General features: G+C 35.2%; 2 protein-coding genes and 1 long non-coding RNA gene across 3 annotated transcripts; 1 reads left to right on the forward strand and 2 right to left on the reverse strand.

Moving 5' to 3' along the window:
• The first annotated feature begins 564 nt into the window (after nt 1–564).
• On the forward strand, nt 565–9882 carry LOC145591390 (TOM1-like protein 9). The gene is made up of 10 exons (XM_081647829.1): nt 565–1147; nt 3530–3608; nt 4106–4204; nt 4307–4420; nt 4592–4752; nt 5151–5232; nt 5987–6072; nt 6640–6831; nt 8085–8563; nt 8852–9882. The coding sequence occupies exons 1-10, from the start codon at nt 1047–1049 to the stop codon at nt 9472–9474; spliced, it is 2016 nt and encodes a 671-aa protein (XP_081503955.1). The 5' UTR covers nt 565–1046; the 3' UTR covers nt 9475–9882.
• A 1746-nt stretch (nt 9883–11628) lies between these two features.
• On the reverse strand, nt 11629–15586 carry LOC145592953 (uncharacterized). Its single transcript, XR_014102504.1, has 3 exons — nt 15360–15586; nt 15091–15209; nt 11629–11930 (listed from the first exon to the last, which is right to left on the reverse strand). It is a non-coding gene; the product is annotated as an uncharacterized LOC145592953 (long non-coding RNA).
• A 900-nt stretch (nt 15587–16486) lies between these two features.
• LOC145592954 (uncharacterized) lies at nt 16487–22019 on the reverse strand. The gene is made up of 13 exons (XM_081649473.1): nt 21726–22019; nt 20260–20345; nt 20064–20144; nt 19331–19462; nt 19156–19242; nt 18983–19036; nt 18623–18716; nt 18470–18540; nt 18329–18398; nt 18180–18232; nt 17885–17978; nt 17265–17362; nt 16487–16921 (listed from the first exon to the last, which is right to left on the reverse strand). The coding sequence occupies exons 1-13, from the start codon at nt 21997–21999 to the stop codon at nt 16838–16840; spliced, it is 1278 nt and encodes a 425-aa protein (XP_081505599.1). The 5' UTR covers nt 22000–22019; the 3' UTR covers nt 16487–16837.
• Nucleotides 22020–22206: the final 187 nt, after the last annotated feature.

A 22206-nucleotide genomic window follows, 5' to 3' on the forward strand; every position in this document is an offset into this window, starting at 1 on the left:
ACAAATACACAAGTTCATGTACATGATAATACAGCAAAATCAAATTGTTTCTTGAAAAGATTTTTTTTTTTTTTTTTTGCTATGAAACTTTTTATGCAAAATGTCCATATCCATGTAATCAAACAAGAAATCTTATGTATCTCTAAAACTACCAATTAACCTACTTGAATACATGTCTATTTTCTAATCATTGTTTTGAAAGGCTCTCAAACGTATACACGACAATTCTTTTCAGAAAAATGATCATTAATATTAACAAATGTTTCAAGGACTCCTAAATGAAGATTGAGATCAAAAAGAATGCTTTCAATGTATATGGTGTAATTGTCGGTGACGAAAGTCACGAGATCATGTTTGATGATATCTACCGTAAACTGATAACTCTTTTCTCATAATGTTATAGTGTACTTCGTATCTAACTTATACGAGGTATCAATTAAGGTGATTTAGAAAAAAATAATAATAATAAAAAAATCCATAATCCATACCCCCAATATAAATTGACTTATTGATTTCATATGGTGGCCCATTCTCTCTATCACCTACAAAATTTACAATGCAAAAACCATGCCGTCCAAAAATTAGTTACAAAACCGCTGAAATAAACAAACAAAAATAAAATAAAAATTCCAATCCAACGGCTCCAAGAGAATTACCGGCATAAATGACGTAACTAAATTACACGTGTCACAATCTTATCCTTTCTCTTTCCTTTTTTTCGTGTTATATGAAAAAGAAATTAGTATGAATTACATTTTTGAGATGATCTCACATTTTTAATTTTCCCTATCGAATCCTCCAAGAGGAGGAACAGAGGAGAGAGAAAGAGTGAGGAGAGAGAAAATTTGAAATTTATCGAAACTTTGATTTCCATATTTTTTGATTTTAGGGTTCATAATCCGATCCAGTGAGTTGAGTATTTACTAATCGGAGAATTCTTGATTATCCGGCGAAATTAAGTCGCCGGAATTTGATTGATTACAATTTATTTGATTTGATTGAAATTTAGTTGAATTTTGGAAGATTGAAGAAGAATTTCGATAAAAATGGTGAATTCTATGGTGGAAAGAGCTACGTCCGATATGTTGATCGGACCTGATTGGGCTATGAACATCGAGATCTGTGATATGCTTAATCAGGATCCTGGGTAATTCAATTTTTATTCTGTTGTTATTACTGTTTGATTGTTTTATGATTGGTAATTAGGTTATTTTGAATGTTTAGAGCTAGGTTAATTGTGATTTTAGTTAATTTATTTAGATGGGAAACTGCTATTTTGTGAAGTGGATATCATGAGAAGAATTGGGTTAGTTTTACATGAGTAGAGTTGGAGGATTTAGTAGAAATGGATAATAATTTGATTGATTTTCATGTGGTTGTAACCTGTATTGCCTGTTAATTAGGGTTGATTGTCTAACGGCTATTATAAATAGAATAATGGAATGGTGAGCCTTTTTAGTGTGCTTTAATTGGTAATGGAACTGTTATATGGAGTGTTTCTATTTTTAGCCGAGAACGGAGCGTCATTTTACGGGGCAAGTGGTAATCTTGAACGTTATTCTACTGCCAAAAGGACTCTCAAGAGAGTGTTGTGCATCTTTGTAAAGTAGGCACTTGGGCCTTTGTAAATGGACTCTTAACAATTTGATATGCATTATGGATAAGGGATTAAGGGCACATTCATGATTAGGAAAGTTGTGGGAATGATGCAATCAAGGGGAGTGTAAGTTGGTACCGTGACAGGGAACTTTGGTGATTTTAGACAGTGGCTTACAAAGTACAAAGTACATAAAATGGTGACTTGAATAGTTAGTTTCAGTGTTAAAGACTGTGTATACAAGGTATACTCAATTGATTTGGTATTCAAATGTGTGGGATTTTAGACTCTGGCTTGATAATTTCATAGTGATCCTGTGGTGTTCAGTTTCTGGTCAGAACAGCATTTGTGCATCTTGTTGAGAGCCATGATATCACTCAATATATTGTATTCGACACTCACTTCTTTAATGCTCATCTTTTACACATAATGAACCTGTGTTGGTCTTTAATTGTATGCATGGGACTTGCACTTCAGCAAAACCTACTCTTGATTGAGAAGTAGAGGATTCTATTTTGTGGAATGTGTGGGTAGAGCAGAGTCGACGTGTATTTCATGAAATGGCTGTCACATATGCTGTGGGATAAAGTTGCCTTGTTAGCTTCTTTAAGGGCTAAAGCGGTGGGGGCTGACCCACATTATTCTATATAGGGAGATTCTAAGAAATTGGGATAATATGTCGCTGTGATAATTTGAGTTATTTTATAAGGACAGCTTGTTCTCTTAATCTCTTATTGTACTTTGGTGTTTGTTCAGTGCAGTTCTACTCAAATATTTACTTAACTAAAAGAAAATACTTTGTCGTGTGTCTTTTATTTCAAGAGTCTACATATTTTTACCTGCCACTACTTTTGATAGTATATGAATTATTATTGTACTTGATAGTATGTTAAATTGTAATACCTATCATTTACGAAGAGGCATTTGGATGTTCCACATAGATGTGGACAGGTGATACTAAGGGGCGTAGAAATAAGTGATAAAGGAGGTAGAACTGAGATCTGTGGGAGCTACTGTTATCCTTGGTTTGATATTATGGTGCTCTAGGAATCGTTCAGTATGATATTTTTGGATGTGCATAATGTGGGTGCTACTTTAGCCTTATACCTTCTCTTTTGTGTGTTTACTCGTGATTTCACATCTTTGAAGCTGCAACTGGTTTCAAAAGTTTTATTTATTGTTGTCTTTCTATTAGCTTCTACTGAAGGGGTTAAAGGATAAGGTGCACTTTAGCATTTCTATTAAAAAAAATTTGGCATTTAATTTAACAAAATATTCTATGACTGATTGTAGATAATGAATATTAGGTATAGAATGTATGCAATTTTCAGAGTAACCCATCATATTCCCATTTTATATACTCCCTCCATTCTCTTATGTTCTACCCAACTTCTGTAAGTACATAATTTTAGAAAATTTTGAAAAAGGTGAGTGGGTGTAAAATTAGTAGAGTAAACTAAGAGAGAGGTTATAGAAAAGTGGGTGAGTGTGTGGAAAAGTGAATTAATTAAGAGGGTGTGTGTGGAAAGGTGTTATTGTTGTGGGATAAGAGGGCTAAGATTATAAAGGATTAAAGGGTCCTGCTTAAATTACAGTAAAGCTATGTGAGTAGAACAAAAAGGAGCAATAAATGGAAAGTGAGTAAAACAAATAAGAATGGTGGAGTAAAATTATTATTAGAAAGAAACCAAGGACTTAAGAAGAACATTAGGCAATGTAATGTGATTTATGTAATTAGCTAGAAGGACATCACTTTGTCAGGTGCCCCTGTTGTTACCTTAAGCATAGCTTTTGACACCAAGGCCAGTGTCCTATACTCCTATACGAGTTTTGTTGCTAATAGCTAGGTCTGACATCTGCCGTTGTCTGTACATATTTTTTTTTATGCAAATGGATTTTATTGGTCAAGTGTTGCTTCTTTTGGCTATCCAGGCAAGCTAAGGATGTTGTGAAGGGCATAAAGAGGCGTATTGGGAGCAGAAACTCGAAGGTTCAGCTTCTAGCTCTAACGGTGAGCCTCTTACAGAAATATTAGCTGTAATTCTTCAGTTTGAGTAGTTGTAACTTCCATGCTTATTCTTCTTAATTGTTGTCTATCCTTGGGTAAGGTCGTGTACATTCTCTCACGCCACCTTTGGAAGGATAAATATGGGGTGTTTTTTTTTTTTTTTTTTTTACTTTTGTTCTAACAGTATTCTTATTTATTGTCTCATAGTTTATTTATGATTAATATATTATATTGCCATTTAATTGACATGGGAGCAGAAATGAGCTATGATTGCTTGATTATATTTGTTGGCTTGTGCTTGCTTTTTCTTTAAATCTTAATTAGTCATGTTGGTCTATTGTGTTTGCAAACTGATTGACCAACAGATCAATGGACAAAGATAGTCTTATTCTAGTATATTTCTTAGTTTGCAAAAAGGCTTGTTGTCTGTTTATACCTTGTCTTCTTCATATGTTGCAGTGAACTAAATTGGTTATTTTATTTGCATACTGCAAATATAGCTGCTGGAGACAATTGTAAAGAACTGTGGGGATATCGTACATATGCATGTAGCAGAGAAAGATCTACCTCACGAGATGGTGAAAATTACTAAAAAGAAGGTCTGGGAATTTTGTTATGTTTTTAAAAAAGCAGATGACTTGCTATATTGACTTTTCAGTTTTTGAGGTTCTGGCTCATGTTACTTTTTATTTTTGTTGTAGCCTGATTTTCATGTCAAGGAGAAGATATTGATTCTTATAGATACTTGGCAAGAAGCTTTTGGTGGACCCAGAGCACGATACCCGCAGTATTATGCTGCTTACCAGGAGTTATTGGTATTTTTTTTACTGTTACCTCCTTGTTTTGACTCTAGAATGGTAAAATTTGTGTTATGCTCTAAAATGAGTATGATGCATTTTTTTTCCATGCAGTGGTTTCATGGGACTTTCCTGATATTAATGCCTTTTCTTTTATCATAGTGTGATTATATGCTTCTTTTGTATCAGCGTGCAGGTGCAGTTTTTCCTCAGAGAACAGAAAGGTCGGCTCCTGTATTTACACCGCCACAAACACAGCCTCTGTCTAATTATCCTTCAAATGTGCTCAATTCAGAGCAGCGTCCAGAGTCAGCAGAGGCTTCTGCAGAGACTGAGTTTCCCACTTTAAGGTTTATTTTCCAACCCCTTTTAGCCATACTTTTGGATGATCAATATTTATTTTCTTTATTTTTGTTCTCCCCCTTTTGATTAGGATTATGTTATTTTGTTCCTCAGTTATCAAATATTTAACCCTTAGATGTTGTAGTAAAACTATTCAAGTGATGCCTTATAAAAGCCATTACTTATAATCCAAAACTCTAAAGTATTTTGGAATTGAGCAAATTCATTGAGGGGCAGAGGAATTTAGTCTTTCTGGCATGCTAGTGTCCGTTGAGCTTGGATTCATCTGTCAAGCAAGGGGAAACCCTTTTTATTTTATTTTTTAAATAATGTTATTATTATCAAAGAATAGCATTAGATTTACCCCCTAAGGATTCTTTGTTCTTATTATTTCCCTTTTGAATAGCTTGTCAGAAATGCAGAATGCACGAGGGATTATGGATGTCTTGTCTGAAATGCTAAGTGCAATTGATCCATCTAACAAAGAGGTAAATGTTGTTTATTATTCAAATTTTTATTTGTAGTTGAAAATTATAACAATATGTCAATATGAAAAAGGTAAATGTCAACACCACTTCTTCAAGCTTTTAGGGAAATGCTCTTTTGCTAGAATAGAAGGCGGTACCTCTTTGAGGAAATTTTGCACTACTTGTAAACAGTAACATAAAATTGAAGGGCATGATTTGTAAACTTAGTTAATCACATGAGTATTAGTCATACACTCATACTCATACTACTCCCTGCCAATTGCTGGTTGTTATTTATCAGCAGGTAGATGTTAGTTATCTGTTATCCTTTAATTAGATTGACTTAATGGTGTTCAATAAAACTATTTGTTGAGGTAGTGATTAACTGTATCGATATGACAAACATTGATCTTGAATTAAAGGATATCTTTCTTCCATCAATGCTAAGAATGGGCACTATCCAAGGCAGGATCTTATTTTTGGGGAAACATCTCTTGCGATAACAGAGAGCTTGTTTTCATTTGTGATTACGCCACTTGAATGTCAAAAACTTTAACTAGTATGTGCTACACAAATTCAGAGTTGCAATTATTATCAACAGTTAGTTAAATAGGCCATTACTCTATTTCCTAGCCAGAAAGGTGAATTTTTGGCTCTGTATTGGGAAATGAGCAGCTTTAAATTTCTAATGACGCTTTTTGAAAAGTATTGCTTATGTTGGTATTTTTATTTGTCAATTTATGGTATTTATTTCTTCTCCTGGCTATCTTTTCAGGGCCTTAGACAGGAGGTAATCGTTGATTTGGTTGAACAATGCCGAACATACAAGCAAAGAGTTGTGCATTTAGTTAATTCAACTTCGTAAGGCCTACTTCTCTGACATTGCTCTTGGAAATTTGCTGTATGGGGAGGGGGGGATTATTTGTTTGATTTTTTTAGTTCTGATTATTAGTTAAAGCACAGCTAAATATAGCCATGTGAAGTTTAAATTGAAGAATTCCTCGTGAGTCAACTTCTTTTTTATTTTTTATTTTTGTTATAGATTTTTGTAGATTTTTAACCGAGAATCCATTGCCAAGATAGAATTGGCTCATTTAGGCATCATCTATGCATGATATTTTGTTAATTTTTTAAAACAATTTGTACATGCTTTTTTTTCCAAACTAAAATTGCAGTAACAAGAGTTATCATACATAGCTGTGCTTTTGCTTTGTTCATCAAGCCAAACTGCTAGAGTGTATACTTTTATAGTTATTCTGCTCTCTGTTTCTGCCTTGCCCTTTGGCTTAGCTCTCTACTGATAAATGGCTGATTATGTACATGATTAGGGTAACTTCTGAAAGATCTAATAATCTGTTCACATTTGTGCTGTGGAGTTAGATTAGTTAGATTGTTGTTCTCTGAAGTTGAGCATCATTCTGGTTTCAGGGATGAATCACTGCTTTGCCAAGGCCTGGCTTTGAATGATGACTTGCAGAGAGTACTTGCAAAGCATGAAGCTATTTCTTCCGGAATAAAAGTGCCGCAAGAGAACTCAAAACCTGAATCTAGTAAAGGGCTTGTAGATGTTGATGCTCCTTTGGTTGATACAGGAGAAAGCAGCAAACAAGCTGATGGAAGGTACATCTGCATTGATTGTATTATTCTGAATTATGTTGTCTATTTGGCCTAACTAGTTAGTAGTTATGTTTCTCGGTGTTTACAATTTGTGTAAATGGCTTGGCCCAAACTTTGTATAGAGAAATTAACTGACGTGTCTATGTTTGTTGTCATCACATTGCTTGTGCTTGGTATTGTGATTTATCTGTATGCAGCGGATGGGGCTTAGACAATAAATGTTAACACAATGGGCCAAAGTGGTTTGACTAAGTTGACCAGGTCAGCTAGGAACCTATTGAATATTGGGTGTTAGGGGCCAGGAAATTCCTGTCAAGCATGGGTTAAAAACAAGGTTTAGACTGGGCTACTTGGTCTTGTGTAATTAAGTTTTGACCAATCATATCCTGCTATTGATTGAAGGACTTGACTTCTGAATAACTTGTATAAATAATTAGAATTTTGCCCATCTTATTTAAATTGCTTTTTTGGGATAAGTTGGAATAAATGTATAATTATTCTAACGTTTTTAGCTCGTTTAAGGTCTATCTTGAGGAGTGTCATCATTTGGGAATTATGAAATACAGCACCTAAAATTATGATCATCTGAATTAATTGTCCGCTTCCAATAATTAATCAGTTAATGATACTCCTCTTCCCTCTCCCCCTAGTTTGGCATAGACTAGTGGTAGAACCAATTTTTTGAGGGTAATAATGAGCTAGGGACCTCCAATTCAGCTTTACAATTTTTTAAGGTGCTTCTATGCTCACTTGGGTTTGTTATGGATGATATTACTACTTGATTCATATTGAGTACTCCATATTGTTTGTATAATAACCTGCGTTTTTTGAGTTGATATTTTTGACCATTAATCTCTCAAATATAATTGCATTTTAAAATACTAATTTTCAAATTATTTAATTCTTGTTGAGATCATTACTTGAAATTTGAAAGAATTTAATGGAAATATTATTTGAACAATGTGGGCTAAGGTAGTAAGCTAGGCCAAAAGTGGTGGATAGTATTTTGGTTTATTTTGTAAGAAGTTCCAAATTTAACCAAGAGTTTGGCTATGAGCATTTTTATTTCCGGTATATCTACATTTAATAGGATAGTTGACCATGGTATCGGTGACTTTGCCATAAGCTCACATGCATCACTGATTCACTCTAAATGTAAAAGTATTGAGCAACCCATTCAAATTACATTTTACATTTAATTATTAATAACTTGTTTTCTACTCATTTTTTTTTCTCATCAATATTACATTTTGTAGCTCTGCCTCAGGTGCAACTCCTCCAGCTCCCCAAGCAAATGGCTCTGCAGCCACAACGGACAAAGCATTGTCCAAAATTGACCTCCTGAGTGGTGACCTTTTAGGTGATGATTTTAGTACTCCAACTGCACAGGACTCGTTGGCTCTAGTTCCGGTGTCTGCACCTCCACCTTCAAGTCCTATTCCTTCTGAGCATAATGCTTTAGCTCTCGTCGACATGTTTTCGATGGACAACACTCCAGAATCCTCAAATTCCCAGCATGCCTTTTCTGGTGGACAAGGTCAGCCATATTCTTTGGGCCCAGAACATCCACAGCAGCATAATTTTCAACCGGGGCAACCAACACCATATGCAAATGGAATGGCTCCAGGTATGGGGCTGCCTCAGTATGAACAGGCAGGATATTCACAACCTGCAGGAGCTTCCTGGAATCCGCAAGTTGCTCAGCAGCAGCCACAGCCTGCATCACCTGTCTATGGTGATTAACTCTTCCCTTTTGCTCTTTTGTAAGCCATGATAGAGACTGAAATTTTGTATGGTAGATCTATGTTACTCTTCTCATTTTACTGCTAGCACATTGGTCACTTATTTAACAAAAAGTACCTTGGCACGGGTAATCAGCATCTGGTCTCACTTTGGGATAAATAGAAGATCTGTACACATTGCCCTTGTAGTCCAAGTCCGAATAGTATATAGGAGGTAGATAAGACTTGCAGTTATGATGTTGTTGCCTTTCACTGACATGTCATTACATTTGGCCTTTCAGGTTCTCAGAACGGAGGGTCATTGCCGCCACCACCATGGGAGTCTCAGCCTGCTGATACCAACCAGCCATTCACTCCTCAATATTCTTCTTCAATGCAAGCCTCGCCGGTAGCTGGCCAGCAAGCACCAAATTTTCAGGGTGGTGTGCATCCGTTTGCACCTCAACCACCTGGAAATGATCAAGCTGTGGGAATGTACGCACCACACATGGCAGGTGGTCATATGCCAGGAATGAATGTGCAGCCTGTGATGAACCAAATGCCAGGCATGTTCCCTCAGCCTTATCAGGGAGGACAGATGATGGGTATGGTTCCTCAGGCAATGCCAGTTCCTCAGATGAACTCTATGTATCCAGCTCAAATGTATGGAAATCAAATGGCAGCTTACGGCTATGGTTATGCACAGCAGCCTGATGCTCAATATCTTGATCAGAGAATGTACGGTTTGTCTATGAGAGATGACAGTTCTCTGAAGAATGCTTCCAACCAGACTTCGATGGCTTCTTACTTACCTCCTATGAGGCAGAAACCTAAGGGAGACGATAAGTTGTTTGGAGATCTGGTTGATATGGCAAAATCGAAGCCAGGAGGAAAAGCCACCCCTAGTAGGACCGGGAGTGTGTGATATCATGGCTTGTTATTGCATTATAATCTAGATGTTTTTGGAATATTAGCTTGCTTTGCTAACTTGACTCACTTTGGTTCATTTATTTTCCACCCCCCCCCCCCCCCCCCCTTTTTTTTTTTTAATTCCGGGGAGATTTTCCGCCTTCCTCAACTGAAAAATTCTAGTATTCAAGTATATACGTCTTTTTTGCTATTTCACCCAAGTTTGAGCGTATCTCTATGTGGGCATTGAATTTGATGTACATCACCTTATAGTCAGGTTGAATTGAATTGGAGAACTCTTCTCCCTTTTTTCTCTTAAAATAAATTCTTGTAGTCACATTATTCACATTTTGCTTGTAATGAAAGCACTAGGTGATTGTTTAATACGTTTATTTTTTATTTTTACATTATTATTTTTTGTTTCTGTTTTGTTTTGTTTCATTTTGTAATCTAATCTTACAAACGATCTCAATTTTGTGTACTGTGTTTACTCTATGTTATTTGCATCGTATTTTCCTTAGTTTCCTCTCAATATCTTAACAATATGTGTCGAGGAGGTGGGGGTGGAAGGGAGAGAGACGGTCTTAAATTGACTTATTTTGGGGCATCAGAATACGAGAAAATCTAAGTTGATATCGGTGATAAACTTGAATTGTTTATCTCGTGGCAATTTGGTAATAAAATTGCATTGATGTGCGCGTCTAGACAATAAAAAAATGCTTTTGAACTTAAAAACTGACATATGTCTATCTGGCAAGAAAAAGTGCAATAAACAGAGTTAACAAACGTTATATTGGGAGCTGTCTACACTTAACTCGGGTAACTCAAGGTGAGTTAAGTAAAAACATCACAGATTTACAGGTGACTCAAGCTGCCATGTTGCTTATTCAGAAAAGCTTATCCAGAAAAGTAAGCTCTGAGAGTACATAAAATTCCCCAGCAACATCAATTTGGATTCCCAATACTCCTAATTTAGTTATTCAAGCAGCTTTAATGGAAAATAGAATTCTTCTGGGCCTGGAAATGAAGAAGCTCACAAGCTCCATCAATGGTGAATACCAATAGGAGGGGGGAAATCAAACAAGCAAACGAAAACACCTTCCCTTTAGGGTTAACCATTCCCTTAATTTCTATATTTTTACTTAGGGTTTTCGTTGGTGAAAATGGTGTTGAGGTTTGGTGTCCGCCATTAATGGAGCTTGAAGAAGAAGATGAAGGGGTGTGGGATAGTCAAATTAAATCGCAAATATTACCGACTTTATATGAAAAGTTCCAACTGAACGCCTACCTTATGAACACTGGAGAATTGAACCCAAAAGAAAATCGATCTGAGTTCAAGGTCGACGAAACGGCATCACCCACAAGATTCGCAATTCAATGAATTAAATACACCACTCGAATTTTCGTTGAATTGAAGAAGATACACTTGAAATTCTTGCTGAAGTGTCGCCGAATTCAAGGATGTTGGGTTTGCAGAGGTAACACTAACTAACCATAGTTAGAGATAGGGACTTTAACGCTTTGTTAACAGCAGAAGTCTGTGAATATTTGCTTGACAATTACACCCTTTACTTTCCACGTGAAAATACTTTTTTACCCCGAGATAAACGGCCCAAGTTAATCTCCGTTATCAACCTGGGCCGGCTCGAATAATACACCTTACCTTTTGAAAATAATAACAGCACGTTTAACTATGGTTGAAGTCATTTTGACATCAGTCATCACGTCCATCTCCATACATTTATCGTCCAGTATGTTTAATGAGAAGATCAATAGAAAATACTATGCTCTGATCAATCATTTATGGAGTACGGTATAATTGACATTGCTACCTATTGCAGAGCTGCAAAGCAAAGTCACTAGGCTATATGATTTGAGAAAACCTGTTGAAAGTTTGTTAAAGCATTGAAATAGAAAGGGTGATTTTGTTTCTGATTCACAAAATCACAAAAGGGGTGGATAGACTCATTGCTGATCACGTTCCCGGCAACTTTTATTATAACATCATCAGTGACTGCATACAGCATCAGTTCGCCTATAGAGAAATGAGGTAAAGTTTTGCTAGAATGGATGCAATTAGACTCAAATCCAAGCCTCCAAGGCCAAAGTGACAATGATACTCGGATTTTTATGATGACTGAAAATCATAAAATCTATTAAAAGAAATCACAAAACTTTGAAGGCAGCTTAATAATCATTGGCAGATAAGTTCTCTTTCTTATCCTGAAAGGTCTATTGATGATCACATGAATGCAATGTGAGCAACAAACATGGATTCCATATGTATTCGAGTCTAGAAAGACATACACTGTAGTATTTTAACCAACCAAAGCATGCAATGTCATGTTCTCCCTGATGCTACATAAAATCAATGGTGATATAAAGGGGGGAAGGGGGGGAATTCCTTCTTGCAGGAGCTCCTGGGTACCATCCAAAATAGTCGAACATGCTATCATAAAGGCATTGACCTGCCTGCAATAAGAACCAAACAACAGAGATTTTTGTCAACAACTTAGAAGTAATGAAACAGTCAAATCCAAGGATAGCAAGGGTGAATATTTAAAGAAAAAAAGGTATAAACACTCGTGGAGTCGTGGATATTATAAAAAATTAAAAAAAAATAAAAGGTATAAAACACTGGCGTCGTCCTAAAAAATCATGATAAGATGATGCTCAACTATTGCCGAAACACGCCACATGTCCATTGACTTAATTTCAATGAAATACATTCTTGTGATCTGTATCCCATAGCCAGATCACAACAGAGCACAATCAGCAAACTATTAGCTTTGTCTGAAGTTGCCTGGAATCTAGCTAGATGCTAACCTAGTAACATGACATGCAGTTCACAAGAGTTCCTTCTCTCAGGTGATTTCTTTAGGGGTGGTAATGCAAGTATGGTTATAATCTGGCCAGATGGAAGAAAAGCTTACTTTAATTATCTTCTCAATCCATTTGAGAAAATGACAAACCAACAAGTGTGACTTATTACTGACTTGAGCGTTCTCTCATTTATTAGGAAAAACAGACGTATGCAAATATCATATAAATATACTATAACAAAAAAACATGTTCGCTACTTGCTATGTAAAGAACACCAAATAAAAACCCTCAATCTAAGACCTGGCAGTCTGAAAGCTACGTCTTACAAGACATCAACATAAGTAGCTGACAAGTACCAAATAGCTCAACCTAATCAAAAATTTGCCTAGTAAAGTCAATTGGCAACTACCAGCACAAATGAATCCTATAAACATCAGGAGCAAAGCTTAAGTTAACGTTTTCAAAGTAGCATACACATAGCTATAAAGGTTGCCCATATGCAAAAGAAAGAATTTACTACTTGCTGAAAGGTCTAGAATCAGATACTACACCATACATCTGTTACTTAGCACAGACTGCTGTGACTCAACTTTCCCCATCGAATAAGATGCAACTACAAAGACAATTGATGATTAGAATACATTTACCAAAACTTAAAAGAAATCGTGAAATTAATACATTGTCTCGGATTGAAGGCGAGCACTAAACATAGCATACAACTTTCTACGTTTCAAAGGTTATCCTTTTCTCTTTCGGCAGCAGGAGAGAAGCACATCATATAGTCCCTAGCGGCCTAGCAGCCTTGGAGGAAACACAGGCGGTTTCAAACTCAGCAAAAGATCATCAAATTGTGTAGCACCAACTTAAAAAGACCTACTCAAAACCTTTTCTAGCAACCTTATCAGCATAAAAAACTACGAGCGAATTCCAAATGCAATAAAGTACATCACTTGCCAGAGTTCCACCATCCAAATTTTCTCATTTATTTAATGGACAAAAACTTTTTAAGTTACGAATCTACAGCCAACAAGGTTAACTAATACACCTAATACAACCACAAGGTACTCATTATTTTGTAAAGGGGAAAATTTAACTTAGGTAGCTTTTCCTTATTCATGTGGGCATATAAAAAATCACAAAGTTGAAAATCAGCTCAATACAAGTACAACTTTTGCTTTCCCAAGTCCCCTTAAGTGTAATCATTTTGCAGTTTTTGTTAATCATTTTCCCCACTATCTTACCTACGTAACACCATGTTGTATATTAAACACCAACTAGGATCAAAATCAAGACAATCAACTTAAAAACACATCCCCATTTTACAAATTAATTCACCAAAGGGAGACATAAAATCAAAATATACGAGAGTAGGCAGAAAACACCTTTGGTTAAACTTTTTCCTGAAGCATAGATGAGATTAGAGATGAAAAAGACGCTAGCATTAGCAGAAGATCATTGATTATACTTTCTGGCACATTGGTACAAGAAACCCATTTCATTCTTACAAAGGTTTAAGACCCACCAAGTTCATATATTTGCATTTAACAATTATATGAGCAAAGGTGAAGAATATCATCAAAACACAAATATTCTGTCCAGCTCTAATTCCCAATGAACTAGAACATGGAACTACAATAACACCATTAGATTGAAGCCTCAAATGTCCCCAAATAATTGTCTAAGTTCTACCCAAAATAGATCTATATTTTGATCAAACCACTTTGTCATTTGAAGTCTGTATGTAAATATGTTAATAACAACTCTAAATCTACTCTATATCTTGTATTTTTCCTTCATGTGAAAATCTAATCAGTTTAACCCTCAAATGTTCATATAGTTTGGATCTAACTTTACATCCCTGAAAGCTTATGTTGATAGCCACGATATAATAATTTGGGCTTCACCTAAAACCTATTAGCTTATGCCCCACAACAATATTCCCCTCTAACTCAGCATGAGTAAATACATCCCTTCATGATCACTTGAACCTTATCCCAACAATCCAACTATAAATCTCAAGCTTTATTCAAGAACATCCTTTGTAAGCATGTAGGCACCATTCTTGTTACTTTGTTAGTGTGAAAATTTTGGTTGCATTTGCTTCTCGATCACATCTAGCAACCAATAATATCCCGCATTAATATCTTTGGTACAAGCATGGTACAATGCATTTAACCTCGAATCACTTAAGCCTCTACATCTATGTATATGCTTCTTCTACAACAATATTCCCTTGTAAGACTTGAAGGGGTTTTTCATTCACCCTACCGGGAGTTCTCTATGGCGTTTAGGTGCTTTCTTTAAACCCTTTTTACTAAAGGAAGGTGTAAGACTCACACTTGAACAGAGGTTAGATACAAGTGTGATATTTGCCCAACAATGTCTGTCCTTCTAATTCCAACTTAAGTGAATTGCTCCTATTGCCAATTGTTTTCGGAGGAAATCTTGATTACACATTAGTCTTTCCTCCCTCTTAACCTCCATGCTAACAAATTCCTTCAAAGTTTGTACTTTTAACATGAAATTTTTTTATATAATCTGTAATATCCTACAACTCTGTTTTATGTTCCATTCCACTAAAATAATTTCACATAGCCAACTATAACTAAACAAAAATAACTGAATTAGACAAATAATAACCCCATGAACATGGTCAACATTTTAGGTTTCTATAGATAACAATATTGGGCGATGATTCGTATTGAATTCGATCGAAGACATTATCAACTAATCTAGGTTACACCCACATACACTTGGTCAAAACAAAACAGCAATATGTAAAGAAGAGGAGAGAGAAAAGGAAAGAAACCTTGAGGAACTAAACACCAATTCTGGGAATCAACAGATAATACAGACTGTAATCTAGCAGAAGCAATCGCACTGTGCAACGGCAACATTGTAAGTAAGCAGCTTGCTTCAACAGGTAACCTAAAACCCCACAAAAACCCAGATTCAATTAACATCATAAAATCTCAAAAATTTTAAAACCCATCATCAAATTCATCCAAATGATTAATCAAATAACTAAAAGATAACATTTTAACTATAGATTAAACGAAAAAAAAGGGGGGAAAAAACCTTGAAATGCGAGGAATGCGCTTAGTAGAAGAAGAAACTGGAGATGGGGTGGTTGATTTGAATAAGTTAGCAATTGTAGGAATTGATTTGCATCTTCCTCGTATAGTTGATAATCTGGAGAGAATTGCTGTTGAGCTCATTTTTAGTTATTTTTTGCCCTATTTCCAGAAATTTCTAAGCTTTTTTAGTGAGGATGAACCAAGAAGTTGAGGAAACGCAGTCTTTTTTTTTTTTTCTGAAATTTTATTTTCGTTTTTGTTTGAGTCTCTTTGACTTGGGTAGCCTACATTAGGCCCAAGAAGAAGATGTACAAACTACAAAGTGCTACGGTGCTACCAAAGATACTAGTATTTGGGAAAATTTTAAGCATATAATTTCAAATGCTACCAACATTTTTTGTTTTCCTTCTTTTGTAGATTTGATGAGATGAACATATAGATCAACATTCAACAACATTTTCTCCATTCTTTGGTAATTGTATTGTTTAGCTTTTGAATAGTATGTAATAAGTCTTAATGCATACTTTTATTTTTTCGAAGTATTGTATTAATTTTTATAAGGAAAAAAAAATTAAGATTTAATATTCAAATTTGTGCATTTACAAATATGAAAATTAGAAATTGCCTTTACCAAAGAATGGTTTAAGTTTTAGTCTCAACTCTCTAATGTTAGTTAAACTATTGGCGTGATATTCAATATCTGAGATCAAATTTCGTCTACATCACTGCTCTTTATGGTTCTCTCTATATTTTAAAAAAGAATCACTATAAAGTTGTACTTTGTATTTGAGTTATCTTAAACCCTTATTCAAATTACCCATTTGCCAACTCTAATCTTAGCTATAATGAAAATGTGACATTGCCTAATCAAATACTACTAATATCACAAATTCACAGCCACCTAGCCCACCTTTATTCGAAAGATAGGGCCAGGAATGCTATAATGATGCAGTGCTCAAGTTTCATGTTTTCAACTTTCGGGGTTCCATTAACTAGATCATGTGTTTCTTCAGCAATATTCTTGGATGTTTTGTCCTAGTAATTGAGAAATACAGCAGGTGCTACTTTCAGAGCCCTCTGAAAAACATTCATGCAGGAACGCCCACAATTTAGATTACACAGCTAATATAGTAGAACTAGACCAGAGACGATCCACTGGTTTATTTATTAGTGAAATTAACCTACACATAAAGTCCTATATATTCCAATGTACCAAATTGTAACAAAATTATAAGGAAAGAACAGAAGAAGTAAAACCAAAGAAATGGAACCTTAAGGACATAATAATACATCTGACAGCTATGAGCCTATGACAATACAGTTCCCTTGGCACATATCATCAATGAAAAATTCACAGCTTTAAGATGCAGACTTAGCTGCTTCATTATTTGAGGAAGCATCATGTATTATTTGGTCGAATTTGAGCAATTCAGAATCAACATGAGCAATTCAGAATCAACATACGCTTCCATGCTTGCTCTAGAGAAATCTGTCAAACCAGTCACTAGCTTCTTTGACCATGGCTGGTGTCATCTGGTGTCCTATTCCAGGTTCTGCCATGAGCTGAAAGTACATACACCATTAGATATCAATGTATATTGTTCGAATGAGCTAAAGAGAGGGAGACATCATCTTTGATAGCTTACTTTTCTCGTGACATAAAAGTGCTATCTCTATGCATTCTTGAGGTAAAATTGAGACAATATTGGAGGTAAATTTTAATGAGAGGAGTAGCAAAGGAAAGAACAACAAGAAGTACAATCCTTGGGGAATAAAAATAATAAATACTTTGTATCAATTAGTTGATACATCATAAGTACATGGGAATATTATTTTAACATTTTTGCTTCCAGCAATCATGCAAAAGAAAACATGCCGATATTTTTATCATGATTCTATTAATTACCTTGAAATAATTACTCTGATGATATGCTTTATATACCATCTCTGCTCTCGATACAGGTAAATCTAGACCGGCAAGGGGACATCGAGGATCATCAGCACCTGTATATCATTCAATAGTGTAATATCAAAACAAATTAGGTAAAAAACCCTGGTTTTGGCCGAGAAGTAGAAATGTCCCAAAAAAAAAGAGAGAGAATACGGAGACCTCTCTTGCAGACTTAAAGATGACATTAAGACTAGAAGCTAAGGAACATTATTATATACACATTGCAAGATAGTTATATCATGCAGCAGAGTGTTTAAGATCTTCTGGACTCAAACACATAAAAAGAACAAACAGATACAGGAATATTTTGTGCTCTCAGACTGCCAAAAGATGCAAGAAAGATATTTTTTGGAGTAAATAAACATATAAACTTGTGATTTGTCAAAACATGTCACATGTACTGAGCATACACTAGTATTAAATACCATACTCATAATTATACACTGTTAGTTAAATGATTAATGATTTTACATAATTGAAAAAATAATGAATCTCTTTGTCAAATACACAGGTGCATCAGATTATTAGTAACTGTGAACTTAGTTTTCTCATAGTCTGAACTTAAAAAGTTATACCATTCAAAATTGCCAGAGGACGAGGAGCTATTGCCGGGATTGTGTAAGGTGCATCAAACTTTGAAGCCAGACCAGGAGCAATCCTATCCCAAACCTGGTTTAAACAGGTGCACAGTCTGGGTTAACAACAGTTCTATCCATTTGCCAAATCATAGATAAATGCAGAAGTATGTATAAAAGTTGAATGTGTCCCCCTTCTTTGAAAATTATAACCAGGACCCTTATAGGACAAGTGAAATACAGAGAACAACATCAATCACATACAGCAGGTGGATGAATAAAATCAGCAACAGACCTTCTCTACGACTTCTTTGTCTATAACACTCTTGCCCAAATCAACACGGGCTTCTGCAAATGCAGAGTTTGAAAAAAAAAAAATCAGATAAGTTATTATCCCAAGAACAGTTAATGTGAAATGTTGTTTTTGCTTCTTTCACTGTTCACCTTCAAAAACAGACTTGATACTGTCTACACGAGCCTGCCATTTGTCATTTTCTATGGCCCACCGAAACCCCTACAAACATCATTTGGTCAGTCAGCTGTGGAAAAATAGAAACAAAAACAAGTAGCTTTCACTAACTACACCTGAACTCCAATGATAGGTGCAACCACAGCATAGCGTGTGTCAGCAAAGGCAGCATACCACGCATGCATTCCTGAATAGCATGATGAACTGTGAGTTACATTAAAATCAAAGAGAATATCGTAGTTTAGATAAGGTGAACTGCTCTAACAAACCTCCAAGTGACTCGCCAGTGATTCCAATCCTTGCATGATCAATATCATCCCTATGATGAGTAAGATAATCAGCCAGCTTTATCAGATCCCATACCTGCAGTGTATCTACACTCTTAAACTTGGAATAAACTCAAATATTTTTCTTTTTCATTTCAACCCTCTTCCTCCCAAAAGACGAAAACTCAAAGAAAAAATAGAAGGTAATTGCAGCTCATAGTTACAACAAAATACCAATGTTTTAGCTTCCTATGTCAAAAACCTTAATAAGTGTTGTTTCTTCCTTCTACAAGATGAGAAGTCTAATATAGGTCCTCATTGTCCTCTTTTCTTTTTGGAGAAGATAGGAAGGGAAGACTTTACCGTATCAAATATAAATGGCATAGTGTCACCGTTTTTCCATGATGATACAAGTGCCTGCAATTCATTAACCAAATAACATGCTTATAAATTAGCTAAGGCTTTTCTAATCAAAAGGTTTAAACGCCTCGAGCACAATAGAAAGACCAACTAAAGAGGCATGGTACAGAATATACTTCACTATAAGTCGTTGGACTATTAGCACGTTCACCATGATAACGGGAATCAATGGCAACAGCAACATAGCCGCGTGAGGCGTAAGCCTGGAACATATGAGAACAGTTATAAGGTATGCGCTAAAAAATGTTAGATTAATTAAAGCAAAATGCACCAGTTAATATCAGTAGCCACCTCAAGCAAAGGTCGAACCCATTCTTTGCACTTATTCGTGCTATGCAGGATAACAACAGCTGGTCTCTTTGGCAGATAACTAGTTCGCCTCATGCTCAGAATCAAAATTGGTAAACATCCTTGCGCAGAGGCCTATGCAAGATCATGAAACATTAAGTCAGTCCGAATGTGTAACAAAATTGGCAGACTGCCAGTTAATGCCTTTAAAATAAATGGATGCCCCAGAAACTGCCAAAGTGAGCAGCAATTATGAGTTTACGACACAGATGAAGTTTGTCAACACAGCCATCTCATCTTATCTCAATAAAGAGATGAAGGATTTTCAATCAAATTGCTGCAAAGATAATCTGATCAGATTAAGCATATTCTGGCAATGAATCCACGAGGCAACTTATAACTCAGGCATGTGAATGTCAGACCATATGTTACTCCCCTCCATCCCATTATACTCTTTACACTTTCCTTATACTTAACATTTTCATATTTGTTTCAAATGTAGATGCAACAAGGGTCTTCTCCATACCCAGTGGGCGCTCAATTTTTCCACTTGGAAAGAGCCAAGGAGGAGTGTATGAGATTTGAACCCATGACCCTTTTCACGTTGGCTCTTGATACCATACCAAAGGACTAACGCTTAAACTTAAACTGATGGATGAAGCCCAAGATTGGTTTTAATACTCTATCACTAAGAATATGCAATGAATGTGTTTGGCATTGTGCTTAGAGTCAATACCTCGGTGTGTAAGCATATATTTTCTTCAACAAGTAGATCCTTAAGATTGTCGATATCTGCTTTAGGACAAGATTTCATAGCCTGGCAGGAATACGAGGAATAAATTAAGTAATAGGAATGTACAAGACAAAGCAAATAAGATAAGCAAATATAAATCATTTCCAAGTTGAAGGGGAGATCAAAAAGGAGTAATAACCTCCTGGAAACTTGGTGGTGGTGGTGACGGACTCCCTTGATACATTGGATCCGTTACAGGCTCTGCAGGTTCGACTCTCAAAGGAACTACAAGAGATGGGAAAACACAGATCAATCTTGCAGCCAAAGTACATATTTGTCCAAAAAAGGTTGCATATTGTCCCAAGTCATTGCATGTAGAGATTAAGGGCCTAGGCTGCACCAGTCATCATCAACAGAGAGAGTCTACTTAACTAACCCAAAAGAGATTCCACATTTAATCATATGGTAATAAAGGGAGTATAACACTGATCAAGTGTAATCATCTATATCTTCTTTTCTACATGTTGGACATTCACATAGTCACATGTGTTGTTTAGAGATAAGAGTAATACAAACTTCAACGATTAACGTACATTATTTTACTTAAACAACCGTTGTAATTGTTGTTCCCACTAACCTTCTTCTTCTCAACCATTCCAATTAGGTACACTATAGAAAATCATGCATAAATTGAAACCATCTTATGAAATGGCAGCTCTTTCCTGACTATTTATTCTAGCCCACAACAACATCAATATAACAAAAACTTCATGGAGTATCATCCAAGATGATCAATCTTAGAAACGTGTAGGGTGAGCACACATCAGATATTCAATATCCGAAAAAATAAAATAAAATAAAATAATTACAGCAGTAAAATATAACAAGTTGATAAGATGAAGGCAATTCAAGCGAATCATATAATAATCATCCTTACGGCTCCAACAAATCGTTAAACCGTCTCTTCAAAAATACTGTATTTTTCAGCGATATGTGCGAGGGATGTACCACAGTAGAAAATCTTTTCAACGGTCGTAGTTGTGATGAAATAAACCTTTGTAAATGTCGGATGACTTTTCATTAAAGAATCGTTGTAAGAAAGAAAAAAAAAATACATATATATATATATGTATATATATATATATGTGTATATATATGTATATATATATATATATATATATATATATATATATATATATATTAAGGCACTTAAGGGAGTAAAATCCAAAACTATGTCCTTAAAAGATGGTAAATATTTTTTAAAAAAATCTTAATTTTATTACACCAATCAAGTTAACTTTATAAACTAATTCACTATACCTTCCATTAAATCTTGTTAGTTTTCAAAACTCACAACAAATAACAGCATTATTGTTATACTATTCATGCGTTTGAAATTGATCAATCTCAAAAAGTATCATAGACTTCCTCAATTCAATCTTAAACAAACACCAAAATTTCTACTTCTCACCAACTATCTACATTAATACATTGTCATCAAGCATACATCTAATTCATTCCTCACAAAAATCAAAAATCAAATATTCTAATCATCAATAAGTCAACTTCTACAACATTTCATTATTCAAAAGTTATAAAATCAAATAGCTTAAAAATTCCCAAAATCAGAACAATTAGAAATTAAGCATGAAATGTGAAACATACCTTCAATTCGTCGGCTGCGAAGAAGTTGATAGAATTCGGTGCGTAAAATGGCAGGATTAGCAGCAGTTTCTTCCATTTTGTTCTTCTGATTCTGATTTTCCGAGAAATGAGTTGACTCAACTCGGTATTTATGGGAGGAATTTGGAGAACAAGTGTGGTAGGAGAGAAACGAGAATATTGGCGGGTGACTTGGCACGTTTTTACAGCACGTTTGGCGTACATGTAGCTGAGGTAGAGCTCGCACATGTGACAATGGAGATAAATACCTAGCCATTTTATAGCAAGGGATACTTTTTTTTATTATTATTATTAATTATTTTTTCTCAACAAGTCAACAAAATATAAGGTTTTTTCTTTATTTATTCTTTAATATTTTTTATTGGTTTATTACACCTGTAATTTTTTTTTGTTTTTTTTTTATTTATCTATCTGTCTAATTTTTCAATATGATCTAATCTGGTCGGGTATTTGACTAAATTTT

This window comes from Chenopodium album, chromosome 18, assembly GCF_948465745.1.
Source record: "Chenopodium album chromosome 18, dcCheAlbu1.1, whole genome shotgun sequence".
Taxonomy (NCBI): Eukaryota; Viridiplantae; Streptophyta; class Magnoliopsida; order Caryophyllales; family Amaranthaceae; genus Chenopodium; species Chenopodium album.

What these genes read in the sequence shown, in the direction of transcription:
- LOC145592954 (XM_081649473.1), bottom strand. Translation starts at nt 21,999, where the DNA reads ATGGCTAGGTATTTATCTCCATTGTCACATGTGCGAGCTCTACCTCAG. An exon ending in GGGTTCGACCTTTGCTTGAG is followed by an intron (nt 19,243 to 19,330) that starts GTGGCTACTGAT and finishes CATATGTTCCAG; the next exon opens with GCTTACGCCTCACGCGGCTA. An exon ending in ACAAAGAAGTCGTAGAGAAG is followed by an intron (nt 17,979 to 18,179) that starts GTCTGTTGCTGA and finishes TGTTTAAACCAG; the next exon opens with GTTTGGGATAGGATTGCTCC.
- LOC145591390 (XM_081647829.1), top strand. Translation starts at nt 1,047, where the DNA reads ATGGTGAATTCTATGGTGGAAAGAGCTACGTCCGATATGTTGATCGGA. An exon ending in CTGCTTACCAGGAGTTATTG is followed by an intron (nt 4,421 to 4,591) that starts GTATTTTTTTTA and finishes CTTTTGTATCAG; the next exon opens with CGTGCAGGTGCAGTTTTTCC. An exon ending in ACTGAGTTTCCCACTTTAAG is followed by an intron (nt 4,753 to 5,150) that starts GTTTATTTTCCA and finishes CCTTTTGAATAG; the next exon opens with CTTGTCAGAAATGCAGAATG.